We start from the raw sequence: 14,422 nt of genomic DNA, 5'->3' as shown, positions 1-14,422 counted from the left end.
GGGATGCTGAGAGATGGTGCACCTTCACAGTCGTGAGTCCTGTGTCATAGCAGCAGGGGCAGGAAGGCAAGCAGACAGGTGGAGTCCCGCAGGACTCGGGTGTGCTGCGAGGTCCGGTCGCCTCTCCCACACCCCTAGTGCTGTGTCCAGCTGCCCCTCTCTTGGCCCAAGTGGAGTAGCCAGTCTCTGCTTCTCTCTCTCTTACACAAATGCGCGCACATGCACTGTCGTCAGTGTGGTGTCACTGACTGCGCTCCTCGTCCCAGCAGTGTTTGAGGACACTGTCAGTTGTTGATGGCCCATCGGGGAGGCATGGAGTGCCCTGTAGCTGGTGTGCTGACAGATGGAGGGACACCTACATCCCTGGGCAGCCAAAACCAACTGTTGACTATAAATCAGTGTTACCTGTCCGTCTGGAGTTGCTTGTGGTCGTGTCGGCATTAGCAGGGTGTTTGTGTTAGTGGAAAGTGTGCTGTGTGGAGGAGTGCTCTCAGCCCCTTCACATACAGCACTGTGACTTCTAATTTTTTCTCTACTGAGGAACAGGTAGCGGTGAATAAGCTTATCAGGAAGGCAGCATTGGAGCTGGACTTGAACCTGGTTAGTCTGGCCCCAGAGCTTCCCATTAACCACTCTTGTAGCCAGCACATCCCATAGACTTACGGCTGGGAGCAGGGGAAAGAGTGCGGGACACCCCGAGCTCCGCAAGCCAGCGGCGGCTGGAGGCAGTGAGTTCAGAGACCACAGCACGCCCCTCACAGAGCCCCTCACTCCCCACAGGTGACGGACGTCTCCACCCACCTGGCTGCCAGCAGCCAGCCCGAGAAGGAGGGCCCTGCCCACCAGTGCCTGGACTGTGAGCGCAGCTTCTCCTCGGCCGCGGTGCTGATGCACCACAGCAAGGAGGTCCACGGCAAGGAGCGCATCCACGGCTGCCGCATCTGCAGGAAGGCCTTCAAGCGGGCCACACACCTCAAGGTATGCCAGGAGCAGGCAGGGCCGGCCTGAGAAGCATCTCCTGCTCCTCTGAGGAAAGGGTCAGTGCTGCAAACGCACGTACAAGGTTCTGTCACAGTGTTGTGTTCTTTATCAGTGTTGTGTTATGCACACATAAATTGAATTCCATATTCACGCTCAGTACAGTTAAAAACAACATCAATACCGTCTCTCTCCCCAGGCCACGGGAATGTAAAGGTTGACTATTGTCTGTTGTTGAGGCTATAGTGGTTCAAACTCTTATGACCTCTGGTGACTCCAGTGTGGCAGGATGGGAGTGAAGGGCAGCGCACCCCTGGGGAACCAGCCTGCAGGGGCCCAGCTGCACACGGCCACACAGGATGGAGGTGCATGGGGTTCTGGCTGCCTGGCCACTGAGAAGTGGCACGAAGGGTGGGCTCTCTGGAAGCTCCACTGGGCCCTGGACCCCTCCTTCTCCTAAGGGAAAGCATGTGGGAAGGGACAGAAACAGGTGGACCTGAAGTGGAGAGTCCTGATGGTGACTGGCCAGGTATTGACCAGGTAGGAGGACAGTGTCCATAGTCACATGGTGGGGTCTACGAAGAACATGGCACTCTCTTCCCAAAACTGAACTAGGAGAAAAATGTTGACCAGTCCAGGTTAGGTCACATCCTGCAAAAGACCCATCCAGGTCACCAAAGGCAAGGGTCTGGGGAAGTCACAGCTCAGAGGCCCGAGGAGACACGGTGGGACATGTTGAGCTTGTAAGCATGACAAGATGCCGCTGTGCACAGCCTCCAGGGTCTCCCGTATCCAGCGCCCTCCCGGTGCACTCTTCCTGTCTTCCCCGGCCCTGTGCAGGGCTCCGGGTGGAATTGGAGGGCCTGGGTGAGAGAGCCCTGTCTCTGAGAGCCTGTCAGCAGTGCCTGCAGGCTTTTCATGGCGGGCGGTGGGCCATGGTGTCTGGGTGGACCTCAGTCACATGAAGGGCAGAAGAAGGGCTTCACGGGGCTTCTCTCTGGCCAGCTGCGGGAGGTCTGCGTGTCCAGGCGTCCCTCCTGCCCTGTTGGGAAGGTGCTGCTGCCTCGTGGGGGTCAGAGCCAGCCAGGGCTGTGGGCCTGCCGAGCAGCCATGCTCTGGTGAGACTGGGCCTCCTGTCGCCGCCAGCGGGCTGCCGGCCTGCACGCACAGTCACATGGTCACCTGGCTACTGAATTGCGCTTTCAGAGTGATTGGTTTTCCCTTTGCTGTTGCAAGTGTCTAAGATACTTGTGGTTTCTGTGTATTCTGCCAGGAGCATATGCTGACACACCAGGCGGGGCCCTCACTCAGCTCTCAGAAGCCCAGGGTGTTCAAGTGTGACACTTGTGAAAAGGCGTTTGCCAAGCCCAGCCAGCTGGAGCGCCACAGCCGCATTCACACAGGTAGGAGAAGCAGCGAGCTTCGTTTGACTGTTCTTGAGAAGATAGCATGGGGCGTGTACGTGTGCAGGCATACGGTGCTGCATTATGCAGGCCGGCGGGGGTGGGGTGGGGATGGGGGGTTGGGGTGGCTCGGAGTAGGAACCTTGGCTGTCTCAGCTCAGAGTCAGCTTGCACGCCTGTGTCCCCCAGGAGGTGTTCTGCTCCAGGCTCTGGAACCCTGCCCAGGTCGCCCCTCTGGTCCAACATCTCCTTCAGGTGTCTCATGCTGGGTACCTAGGGCTTCAGTCCTGGCCCCCACCAAGCATTCAGTAGAAGTGTAAACTAGCATCTGTGCTGTAACTTCCTAGTGATTTTAGTGAGAAACAGTTCAGAGAGAGAGAGAGACAGAGAGACAGAGAGACAGAGAGAGTGTTGTGCTCCTGAAGAATAGAATGAAGGCATTGTGAAGATACTAGTGTGGGTTTCAGAAGTTCAGTGACAGCTAACTGGCGTGGGTGCTAGGAGCACAGTGACGGCTAACTGAACTGCTGTGGGTGCTGGGAGCACAGTGGGTGCTAGGAGCACAGTGACGGCTAACTGCTGTGGGTGCTGGGAGCACAGTGACGGCTAACTGCTGTGGGTGCTGGGAGCACAGTGACGGCTAACTGCTGTGGGTGCTGGGAGCACAGTGACGGCTAACTGCTGTGGGTGCTGGGAGCACAGTGACGGCTAACTGCTGTGGGTGCTGGGAGCACAGTGGCGGCTAACTGCTGTGGGTGCTGGGAGCACAGTGGTGGCTAACTGCTGTGGGTGCTGGGAGCACAGTGGCGGCTAACTGCTGTGGGTGCTGGGAGCACAGTGGGTGCTGGGAGCACAGTGGCAGCTAACTGCTGTGGGTGCTGGGAGCACAGTGGGTGCTGGGAGCACAGTGGCGGCTAACTGCTGTGGGTGCTGGGAGCACAGTGGGTGCTAGGAGCACAGTGGCGGCTAACTGCTGTGGGTGCTGGGAGCACAGTGGCGGCTAACTGCTGTGGGTGCTGGGAGCACAGTGGCGGCTACCCTCTCTAGTCTAGAATGGAAGCTTCGTGGTGGCCCCACAGCGTGACTAGTGGAGCCCAGGCTGGGAGTGTGCTGCTCTAGGAGCTGTGTCCGGTAGCCTCCCCCGCAGGTGCAGGGCTCTGCACACCTGCAGCTTCCCTCTGGAGTGTGCTGCAGCGTGCATCTGACTGGTGTGCAAGCTAGCTTCTCCAGTGTTCACTGCTACTCAAACTCTACAATTACATAGTTCAGTGTTTCCATTTGATTTTTAAAAAATACTGTGTGTGTTCCTGTCTCTGGATTTTTCATTCTTTTCCTCAGTACAATGTGGCAATAGCAACCAACATACAAACATACAGTATCCTCTAGAGCTGTGCAAACTGTGGATATTAAACTGGGACGATATATATTGACAGAGCTCTGTCTATCTCTCTATAGCTTTTGGCAGTGCTGGGTTTTGAACTTGGTGTCATGCTTGCTTGTCTTGCTCGCTTAACTGACACTCTACTTCTCAAGCTATGCCTCCAGCCTTTCTTTTTTTACTGGTTATTTTGGAGATGGAGTCCAGTGAACTTTTCTACCTGAGCTGGCCTCACAACTGCCATCTTCTGGATCTCGATCTCCTGAGTAGTTAGGATTAGACTTGAGCCATTAGCTCTCACCTTGAATGATATCTTTAAAGATGCTCCAAGAGGAAGGCATTCGGCTTGAATCCTGTTCTTTAATTAGTGGGTTGCCTCGTTCCCTCCATTACTCCTTTGTGATCACATTTTTGCATGTTCCCAATTTGACGTGGGAACATTGGCCAGGTGCCCTCGTCTGTGAGGGGTAGCGCCCCTCCCAGGTGGCCACGGCTAGGTAGCCCAGACGCTGCTGCTATGCCTGTCCTCTCTCCTGGAGGGTCATAGCAGCCTCCCGGGCTGTCCCTACCCACCCCCTCCATGACCTCACTGCCCGTCTGACCTCCCAGACATTGAATACATTATGCTGTCTACCTTGCAGCAGCATCTGTGTCAGCAGTGTGACCAGCAGGGAGGTTTGCATTCCCTGGCTGGAGCTGAGCTGACAAGCCTCTGCTGGGGTGCTCTGGAGAGGGGTGGGGGAACCCAGGCCCTCTGCCTGTGGCCCTGCCCACAGGTGGCAGGCCCCACCCACACATGGCAGGCCCCACCCACAGGTGGCCAGCCCCTCCCACAGGCATCAAACTTTGCAACTTCTACTTCATTTCCACAGTCTTTGCAGCAGTTAAGTAGCATTAAAAATTTTAGCATATACTTAATTATTGAGTATTTTTTTTCTTTTTCTTTTTTGTCAGTCATGGGGCTTGAACTCTGAGCCTGGGCGGTGTCCCTCAGCTCTTCAGCTCAAGGCCAGCATTCTGCCACTTGAGTCACAGCGCTACTTCTGGCTTTTTCTGCTTATGTGGTGCTGAGGAATCAAACCCAGGGCATCATGCATGCAAGGCACGCACTCTACCACTGAGCCACCTTCCCAGCCCTATTATTTTTCATTAAGATTATATTTTGTGTATTCAATTACATGTTTGTATATGGACATTACATAAATGGGAGCTACATGAGCTAATGGAAAAACCTTATGATCTAATAGAAAGTGAAAAATCAAGAAAATACAAGTTAGATCAATTATGTGTAAAAGATTTTAAGAAAATAGTTATTAGAATGTAAAAAAGTTGATAATATCAAGCTAGGCACTGGTGGCTCACGCCTGTAATCCTAGCTATTCAAGATGCTGAGATCAGAGGATTGTGCTTCAAAGCCAGCCCGGGCAGGAGAGTCCATGAGACTCTTACCTCCAATAAACCACCAGAAAAAGAAAAGGCCCCACAACCAACAACAACCGCACCCTTCTCCCCCCCACACACACCAAAAAGAAGATACACAGTATCATTCAATAATTTGGGTGTGTGTATGTGTCGGTCCTGGGGCGTGAACTCAGTCCCTAGGGGCTGTCCTGAGTTACTGTGCTCAAGCTAGTGCCCTTCCACCAAGTCACAGCTCCACTTCTAGCTTTTGGGTGGTTAAGTGGAGATAAGAGTCTCATGTACTTTCCTGCCTGAGCTGGCTTCAAACCAGACCTCATCCTCTGGAGTAGGTAGGATTCCAGGCAGGTGGCTGCTTGGCTCAATAATGATTTAAATGACATTTTTAAATGATGTAAATAGGCTTTGTATGCAGTGGGTTTGATGCTCTCATGTCCAAATGACCTTCCTGCACAGCCTGTCTCTCTGGATAGTCAGTGTTCCCTGACTCCCACCGCTTTTTTCTTCTTCTTCTTTTACTGGTAGCAGGGCTGGAACTCCAGGTCTTGTGCTCTTGCCCAGTGCTGTTGATCATGGCTGGTGCTCTACCACTTGAGCCATGCTTCTAGCCTCTGCACAGTACGTGTGATTGACGTTGGGTTTGTCTCAGTGCTGAGTGGCTCTGAGCCGTCTTGTGTGTGCGGGCACACGGGTGGAGGACGGGGTGTGCACAGGCACACTGAGCGGGCGGGCTCTGCGCAGGTGAGCGGCCGTTCCACTGCACGCTGTGCGAGAAGGCCTTCAACCAGAAGAGCGCGCTGCAGGTGCACATGAAGAAGCACACGGGGGAGCGGCCCTACCGCTGTGACTACTGTGTCATGGGCTTCACGCAGAAGAGCAACATGAAGCTGCACATGAAGCGGGCGCACAGCTTCGTGGGTGAGCCCCGCGGGAGCCTGCGCTCCCGCAGCCCTTTCCCCCAGCCCGCACCCCACCCTCCAAACCCGCCCTCCTCCCCTTCCCACTCCCACAACATCCCCCACCCCCTTGGGGACTTGGGATCTAGGGTGTCTGTGCCTTGGGGAGGCCTGTGTTGCCCTCTCTGCTACGCAGTAGTTGTGCGTGCCTTACACACAGCTGCACCTTACAGACAGTTGCACCTTACACACAGGACACCTTATACACAGTACATCTTACACACAGAACACCTTATACACACTGCACCTTACACATAGCTGCACCTTGCACACAGCTGCACTTTATACACAGCTGCACCTTACACACAGCTGCACCTTACACACAGTACACCTTATACACAGGACACCTTACAGTACACCTTACACAGCTGTACCTTACACACAGGACACCTTATACAGCTGCACCTTACACACAGTACACCTTACACACAGTACACCTTACACACAGCTGCACCTTACACACAGGACACCTTACACCCAGGACACCTTACACAGCTGCACCTTACACACAGCTGCACCTTACACACAGGACACCTTACACAGCTGTACCTTACACACAGTACACCTTACACACAGGACACCTTACACACAGTACACCTTACACACAGTACACCTTATACACAGTACACCTTACACACAGGACACCTTACAGTACACCTTATACACAGGACACCTTACAGTACACCTTACACAGCTGTACCTTACACACAGCTGCACCTTACACACAGGACACCTTACACAGCTGTACCTTACACACAGTGCACCTTACACACAGGACACCTTACACACAGGACACCTTACACACAGGACACCTTACACAGCTGTACCTTACACACAGTACACCTTATACACAGTACACCTTACACACAGGACACCTTACACACAGTACACCTTACACACAGCTGCACCTTACACACAGGACACCTTACACACAGGACACCTTACACACAGGACACCTTACACACAGGACACCTTACACAGCTGTACCTTACACACAGTACACCTTACACACAGTACACCTTACACACAGGACACCTTATACACAGTACACCTTACAGGACACCTTACACACAGGACACCTTACACACAGGACACCTTACACACAGCTGCACCTTACACACAGGACACCTTACACACAGTACACCTTACACACAGGACACCTTACACACAGGACACCTTACACACAGTACACCTTACACACAGCTGCACCTTACACACAGTACACCTTACACACAGCTGCACCTTACACACAGGACACCTTACACACAGCTGCACCTTACACACAGGACACCTTACACACAGGACACCTTACACATAGTACACCTTACCCACAGCTGCACCTTACACACAGGACACCTTACACACAGTACACCTTACACACAGCTGCACCTTACACACAGGACACCTTACACATAGTACACCTTACCCACAGCTGCACCTTACACACAGGACACCTTACACACAGGACACCTTACACACAGGACACCTTACACACAGTACACCTTACACACAGGACACCTTACACACAGGACACCTTACACACAGTACACCTTACACACAGGACACCTTACACACAGGACACCTTATACACAGTGCACCTTACACACAGTACACCTTACACACAGTACACCTTACACAGCTGTACCTTACACACAGCTGCACCTTACACACAGGACACCTTACACACAGGACACCTTACACACAGGACACCTTACACACAGGACACCTTACACACAGGACACCTTACACAATTGTACCTTACACACAGTACACCTTACACACAGTACACCTTACACACAGTACACCTTACACACAGGACACCTTACACACAGGACACCTTACACACAGCTGCACCTTACACACAGCTGCACCTTACACACAGGACACCTTACACACAGGACACCTTACACACAGTACACCTTACACACAGGACACCTTACACACAGGACACCTTACACACAGGACACCTTACACACAGCTGCACCTTACACACAGTACACCTTACACACAGGACACCTTACACAGCTGTACCTTACACACAGCTGCACCTTACACACAGGACACCTTATACACAGTACACCTTACACACAGGACACCTTACACACAGTACACCTTACACACAGTACACCTTACACACAGGACACCTTACACACAGTACACCTTACACACAGGACACCTTACACACAGTACACCTTACACAGCTGTACCTTACACACAGGACACCTTACACACAGCTGCACCTTACACACAGGACACCTTACACAGCTGTACCTTATACACAGGACACCTTACACACAGGACACCTTACACACAGTACACCTTACACACAGTACACCTTACACACAGGACACCTTACACACAGGACACCTTACACACAGGACACCTTACACACAGTACACCTTACACATAGTACACCTTACACACAGGACACCTTACACACAGTGCACCTTACACACAGTACACCTTACACAGCTGTACCTTACACACAGGACACCTTACACACAGCTGCACCTTACACACAGGACACCTTACACAGCTGTACCTTATACACAGGACACCTTACACACAGGACACCTTACACACAGGACACCTTATACAGCTGCACCTTACACACAGTACACCTTATACACAGTACACCTTATACACAGCTACACCTTACACACAGTACACCTTATACACAGTACACCTTATACACAGCTACACCTTACACACAGTACACCTTACACACAGTACACCTTACACACAGGACACCTTACACACAGGACACCTTACACAGCTGCACCTTACACACAGTGCACCTTATACACAGTACACCTTACACACAGTACACCTTACACAGCTGTACCTTACACACAGTACACCTTACACACAGGACACCTTACACACAGTACACCTTACACACAGGACACCTTACACACAGGCCACCTTATACACAGTACACCTTATACACAGTACACCTTATACACAGTACACCTTACACAGTATACCTTACACACAGTATACCTTACACACAGTATACCTTACACAGTTGCACCTTATACACAGTACACCTTACACACAGTACACCTTATACACAGTACACCTTACATACAATACACCTTACACACAGTGCATCTAACACAGCTGCACCTTACACAGCTGCACCTTATACACAGTACACCTTACACACAGTATACCTTACACACAGTACACCTTACACACAGTATACCTTACATACAGTATACTTTACACACAGTACACCTTACACATAGTACACCTTACATACAGTATACCTTACACATAGTGCACCTTACACAGTATACCTTACAGGAGGAAGAAACCTGATTTGGAGAGGCCATGAGTGGGGGTGGAGGGTTAGACCCCAGCTGGATGCCTCTCTTCTCCTCTCCCCTCCTAGACAGGGTCTTGTGATGTAGCCAGGCTGGCCCGCCTGGTGACAGTGGTGCTGCTGGCACAATCCTGGGCTGACGGTGTCCACAGAACTTGTGGACACCCCTGTGTCCTCAGCACTCCAGGCTTTCTCTGCAGAGAAAGTGGTGGATGGGGCCGCTTTGGTGCAGCTCCTTCCCACCCTCTGCCTCCTCAGCACAGACCACATGTGGCGTCAGTAGTCTTGGCTGGTCAGCGAGTATTGGTGCGTCCAGGGCTGACTGTCTGGAGGGATGTGTTCCTTACATGCCACGGCTCCGGCTCCTCCACACAGCCTAGCAGCAGGAGGGCTAGTCAGTACCCCGCCCTGCACGCGGGCCCATCAGGGTCGAGCACTGCACTGTGCCGAGCGTTCAAGGAAAGGAAGCAGCTCACTTCTCCCCGTAGGCTCCTTGCTTTCCTTTCTGTTGGAGAAGTCAGCTGCGTTGTTGACCTGAATTATTCACTGCTGGTCATGGGTTCACAGCCTTTACAGGAGTGGGCACGTGGAACAACACATCCTCCTTACCTGTGCAAGTGGCGGTGTGGCCGTGACACGTGGCCAGGCTCGGGGTATCACTCAGTGGCGGGGTACACGGTGGGCTTGCGAAGGCTCCTCTCCCACAGAATGATTTACCTGGCTTTGTCCCTGGAGTGGCAGGGCTTCCTGTTTGTGCCCTCTCTGAGGCCTGCTTTCTCTGCTGCCCCAGGCACCCTGCAGGCCACCGCCGTGGTCCAGGAGCAGGACGGGGAGGAGCTGAGGGCCCTGCGTCTGGAGGAGGCGGTGCAGGAGGCGGCCGGCGAGTGGCAGACCCTCACCAACGTGTTCTGACGCCATGGTGGAGCCTGCCCGGAGCCTGACCGGAGGACCGCGAGGGTTAAAAATCCACCACAAACGATGTTTAGCTAGACGATTATCTAAAGAATCATTGTCTGTCAGAGACTCACAGGAAAAACTGAGAAAGATGGAAATGTGTTGTCATTTGTCTACAAATCACTGAACTCAGGTACTACAATAGCTTCCTCTCCTCCATGGCCAGTGAATCTAGTTAACAGGAAATTAACTGGATCTTCCTATCATTGTAGTGTGATTTCTTTGTATTAGCAAAGACAGGAGTTAACAGGAAAGGTATGTAAGGTTTCCTTTATGCTTTCTGTGATAAGAAGCCTTGCTTACAACGCATAGGGCAGGTGCATGAAGTCCTCGGCAGTGTCATTACACACAGGGTGTTTCCACTTTTTATTCTGCAGTTCGAAGCTGGTAGCAACTGACTTTTATTCTACCCTAAATTAGTATAGCGGATGCCTTGCGAGATGGCTGGACCCATCTACCTCCTCACAGCATCTCACCCCTGGTTGGAAGAACGCAGGATCTGGGCGCTGGCAGGGTGGGGGCTGCCCCACAGCCTCGGCGGCGGGTCTTCGCTGCGCGGGGCTACGCAGGCCGTGGGCTGGATGCCTGCAGAAGCACAAGCCATACACTGCAAACAGGAAGTGGCAGGCATCCCTTGGGACAAGCTGTCCCTGTCCATCTCTGCAGGTGAAGGGTGAGGACCACAAGAACCCATGGCTTTTTCCTCCTCCCTAGAGACGTAAGTTTTCATTTCAGGGAGTTCTTTATTGTCACCAATGGCGCCACACAGGACCTGTCTCAAACCAAATCCCTCCTGTACTGGGCAGCGTGTGTGCCAAGCCCACAGCATTCCAAAGACGGAAGGTTCTCCACTTGGTGTTAATCCCCTTAAAACTATTTATATGTTCTATATGTAAATACATGTGTACATAGACAGCTGTATGGCCTCCATGTGGCTGAGTGGTGTATTTGTAAATAGCAGTGAGTCCTTGCCGTGGCACGCATCCAAGGCGGCTCTCCGCACACTCAGGCGGACTTGTGTGCGTTTTATTAATAAATGGATATCTTTTTCACTGTAACAGACAGCTGGGGTCTATTTTTTTCTAGGGATGATTGCTCTGTTTTCTCTCTCGTGGCCTCGTCCATTTCTGAAAAGCAGTTTTATTATGGTGTCCAGACTTGGTGCATCGGGAGGGACGCCACCGGGCCCTGCGGTGGGTCTAACCACATCGCTAGCTTTGCGGTGGTCCCTTCTGGCATCTTTACCTAAGTAATGCTGGCAGTGACCGAAACATTTTTATGTACAATATTTAAGTCAGAAAGTTGTTAAATAAGATTACCTTTTTTCAAACAGCTTTGTGTACTGTATATTTTTTTTTTTAAAAAAATAAGAACCTTATTTGACCCCTCGTGATCCTAGACTTGTGTGAACCCCCAGGCCCCTAAATGTCAGCCTTCACGGGCTGTGGTCGTGTTTTCACAATAATTGTAACTGTGCAAGGGCTTTAAGCACTCTGCTTTTAATGCACTTTTCTTTTATGATTGTGTATTCGGTAATTCAGAAGTGCTGGTTCATTTTCACGAAGAGTATCTCCAGGGTCGAATTTACTGGCATTTTACAAAGGTGGTGGTGTCGCTGGGTGGTCATTTTTTGGTACGTGGAGCGTGGTCTCAGGTCGTCGGGCAGGGGTGGTGTAGAGCGGGGTGACAGCGGCTCGCCGCCTGCGGAGCGGGTCCTGCCCGAGGCTCTGCGTTGTCTCTCCTGGTTGCTCTGAGAGCGCACGGCGGTGTTGTTCTGATCACTTCCGGTCCTAAAAGCTGCCTGTCCTGTGCGAAGCATTCCCGGGGAACTCGGGGCCTCCACCGCGGGGTCCCCGCCACGGGGTCCCCGTCTCTGCCTGGGGTCTCCACTGTGGGGTCCCCGCCCCGGGGTCCCCGTCTCTGTCCTGGGGTCTCCACCGCGGGGTTCCCGCCACGGGGTCCCCGTCTCTGCCTGGGGTCTCCACTGTGGGGTCCCCGTCTCTGCCCCGGGGTCCCCGTCTCTGTCCTGGGGTTCCCGCCACGGGGTCCCCGTCTCTGCCTGGGGTCTCCACCGCGGGGTTCCCATCTCTGTCCTGGGGTCTCCACCGCGGGGTTCCCGCCCCGGGGTCCCTGTCTCTGCCCTGGGGTCCCCGCCCCGGGGTCTCCACCTCCATCCCCGTCTCCATCTCGGGGTCCCCGCCTCGAGAACTGGTCGGAGGTACGTGTCGCACGCGGTGGGGACACTGGCCTTCGGGACTTCAGGGCCAAGTCCCCGCTGGGCGGGGCGGCGCGGCCAAGCATGCGCAGTCCCCCCGCGGGGCGCGGGCGTCGGGAGCGGGCCGGAAGCAGGCGGCGCCCCCAGGACTGGTACAGGGCCCGGCCGAGGTGGCGCGGCCCGGCGTGGGCCGGACAGCGGACCGAGGGACACGGCGCACACATGTCCCCTGCGCGTCCCCAGTGCCACGTGGAAGTGCGTGCGCAGGCACAGGCAGGCGCTGTCTGCACGTGCCGGCATGAGGCCGCGCGGGCGGTCCTCGCTCTGCTCGCGCTCGCCTCCGCGCCCTGCTCCCTCCGCGCACGCGCAGTCCACCCTCAGGAGAGCCTTTCCTATGCGTGGTTCATCTGCGCGTGCGCTTGCCGCAGCGGCTGCGCCGAGAGCCGCCAGCCTGCAGGGGAGCGAGCGCTGTGTTCACCGCGGCCTCCTGGTCCGATTGCACATCAGATGGTGAGTACTTAGTTCAGATTTGTATTGGAAATGCAACGTTGGGCCAACAGCCGCTGAGCTGGCTCGGAGATAATAGAGCAGCTTTGTATTGTTTTCGGCCTCAGGCTCGGCCCCGGGAGGTGGGCCCGGCGGGCGGCCTGGCCCTCGGACCCCGGCTGGCTGCGGAGGGCCTGCAGCCCCGGCAGGCGGCCCGGCCCTCGGACCCCGGCTGGCTGCGGAGGGCCTGCAGGCCCGGCCCTCGGACCCCGGCTGGCTGCGGAGTGCCTGCAGGCCAGTCACTGCGCGGACCTCAGCCAGCATAGCCAGCATAGCGGCGGGGCTGGCTGCGGCTCCGACCATCCATCACCTGTGCGCCTTCTCTTCCTGTGTGTCACACTCTGGCCCGAGGACGCATCCCGTGTCATCCATCTGAGGAGCTAGGGCTGTAGGCCGCTGTCGACCTGCTGCCTAGTGCGCTTCCTTTGTAGGAGGCCTAGTTCTGCTGGCCGAGGGGTTCCCACTGTGGTGTCCCTCCCACCCACTCAGGATGCTTTCCCCAGTGAGCCTTGCAGAAGGGCTGGCTGCTGTGGAGCACCGAGTGTCCTTGTGTGGACACAGGATGGAGGGGGCAGCGCATGTGCACCACAGGGCCGAGGTGCCAGGGCAACCTTCTGACCGCCGGGCGTGGCTGCCTGCTCACCTCTGTAAGTTCACACACCAACGATGGCCTCTTTTCTGTGAGGCTCACAGGAAAGCTGCCAGGAGAGGACAGACTTTTCATGCCAGTTGGAGCTCAGCGCTGTGGCACCCACAACCTCTGATTCAAGCAGACATGGGGTGAACAAGTTGTATTTTAAATTGTATCTGTGTAACGGTGCATGTAGGCATGATGTACAGATGCTGCGGTCGAAGGGGTCATGTGGGTTCTGTGTAAACACTAGGCCCTGTGAGTGCAGGTTTGGGCATGGGGGGTGTCAGTGCCATGTGAGCACTGAGTGCTGCTGCCATGGCCCTGCAGGCCCCCAGCAGTGAGCACGTGTTGGAATAGAGGCCCTAAGCCCTTACAGCCCACTCCTCGGGCCTGCACGCCACAACAGCCCCGCCATGCCTGAGCCCCGCAGCTAGGGGTTTTCAGTTGTCTCCCCTGCTGCGTTTGTTGGCTGTGTTCTACTTGAAGGAAAAGCTTCCTCTTCTCCCTCACTTGTTCTGGGCCTGTTGGTTTGAGCCGGTGGCTTCCTGTTTCACCTGGCTGCAATCTGTTAGCATCCCACTCACTCCTGCATGTGTCACAGGTCAAAATGG

General features: G+C 54.3%; 1 protein-coding gene across 8 annotated transcripts in view; it reads left to right on the top strand.

Moving 5' to 3' along the window:
• The window catches only part of Znf236 (zinc finger protein 236), an 86,778-nt gene extending 75,304 nt beyond the window's left edge, over positions 1-11,474 (top strand). For all 8 annotated transcript variants that reach the window (XM_070028929.1, XM_070028934.1, XM_070028928.1 and 5 more), the window contains 4 exons: positions 781-978; positions 2,252-2,381; positions 5,920-6,096; positions 10,253-11,474. In XM_070028929.1, the coding sequence (XP_069885030.1) occupies positions 781-978; positions 2,252-2,381; positions 5,920-6,096; positions 10,253-10,374 (627 nt within the window). In that variant the 3' untranslated portion in view covers positions 10,375-11,474. The remainder of the gene's footprint in view (positions 1-780; positions 979-2,251; positions 2,382-5,919; positions 6,097-10,252) is intronic.
• Positions 11,475-14,422: the final 2,948 nt, after the last annotated feature.

The sequence above is a fragment of the Dipodomys merriami genome, unplaced genomic scaffold, assembly GCF_024711535.1.
Source record: "Dipodomys merriami isolate MVZ:Mamm:240054 unplaced genomic scaffold, mDipMer1.0.p SCAF_2, whole genome shotgun sequence".
In the NCBI taxonomy this organism is placed as follows: Eukaryota; Metazoa; Chordata; class Mammalia; order Rodentia; family Heteromyidae; genus Dipodomys; species Dipodomys merriami.
The sequence above is the reverse complement of the archived record's forward strand: the minus strand, read 5'-3'. Positions and strand labels throughout refer to the sequence as shown.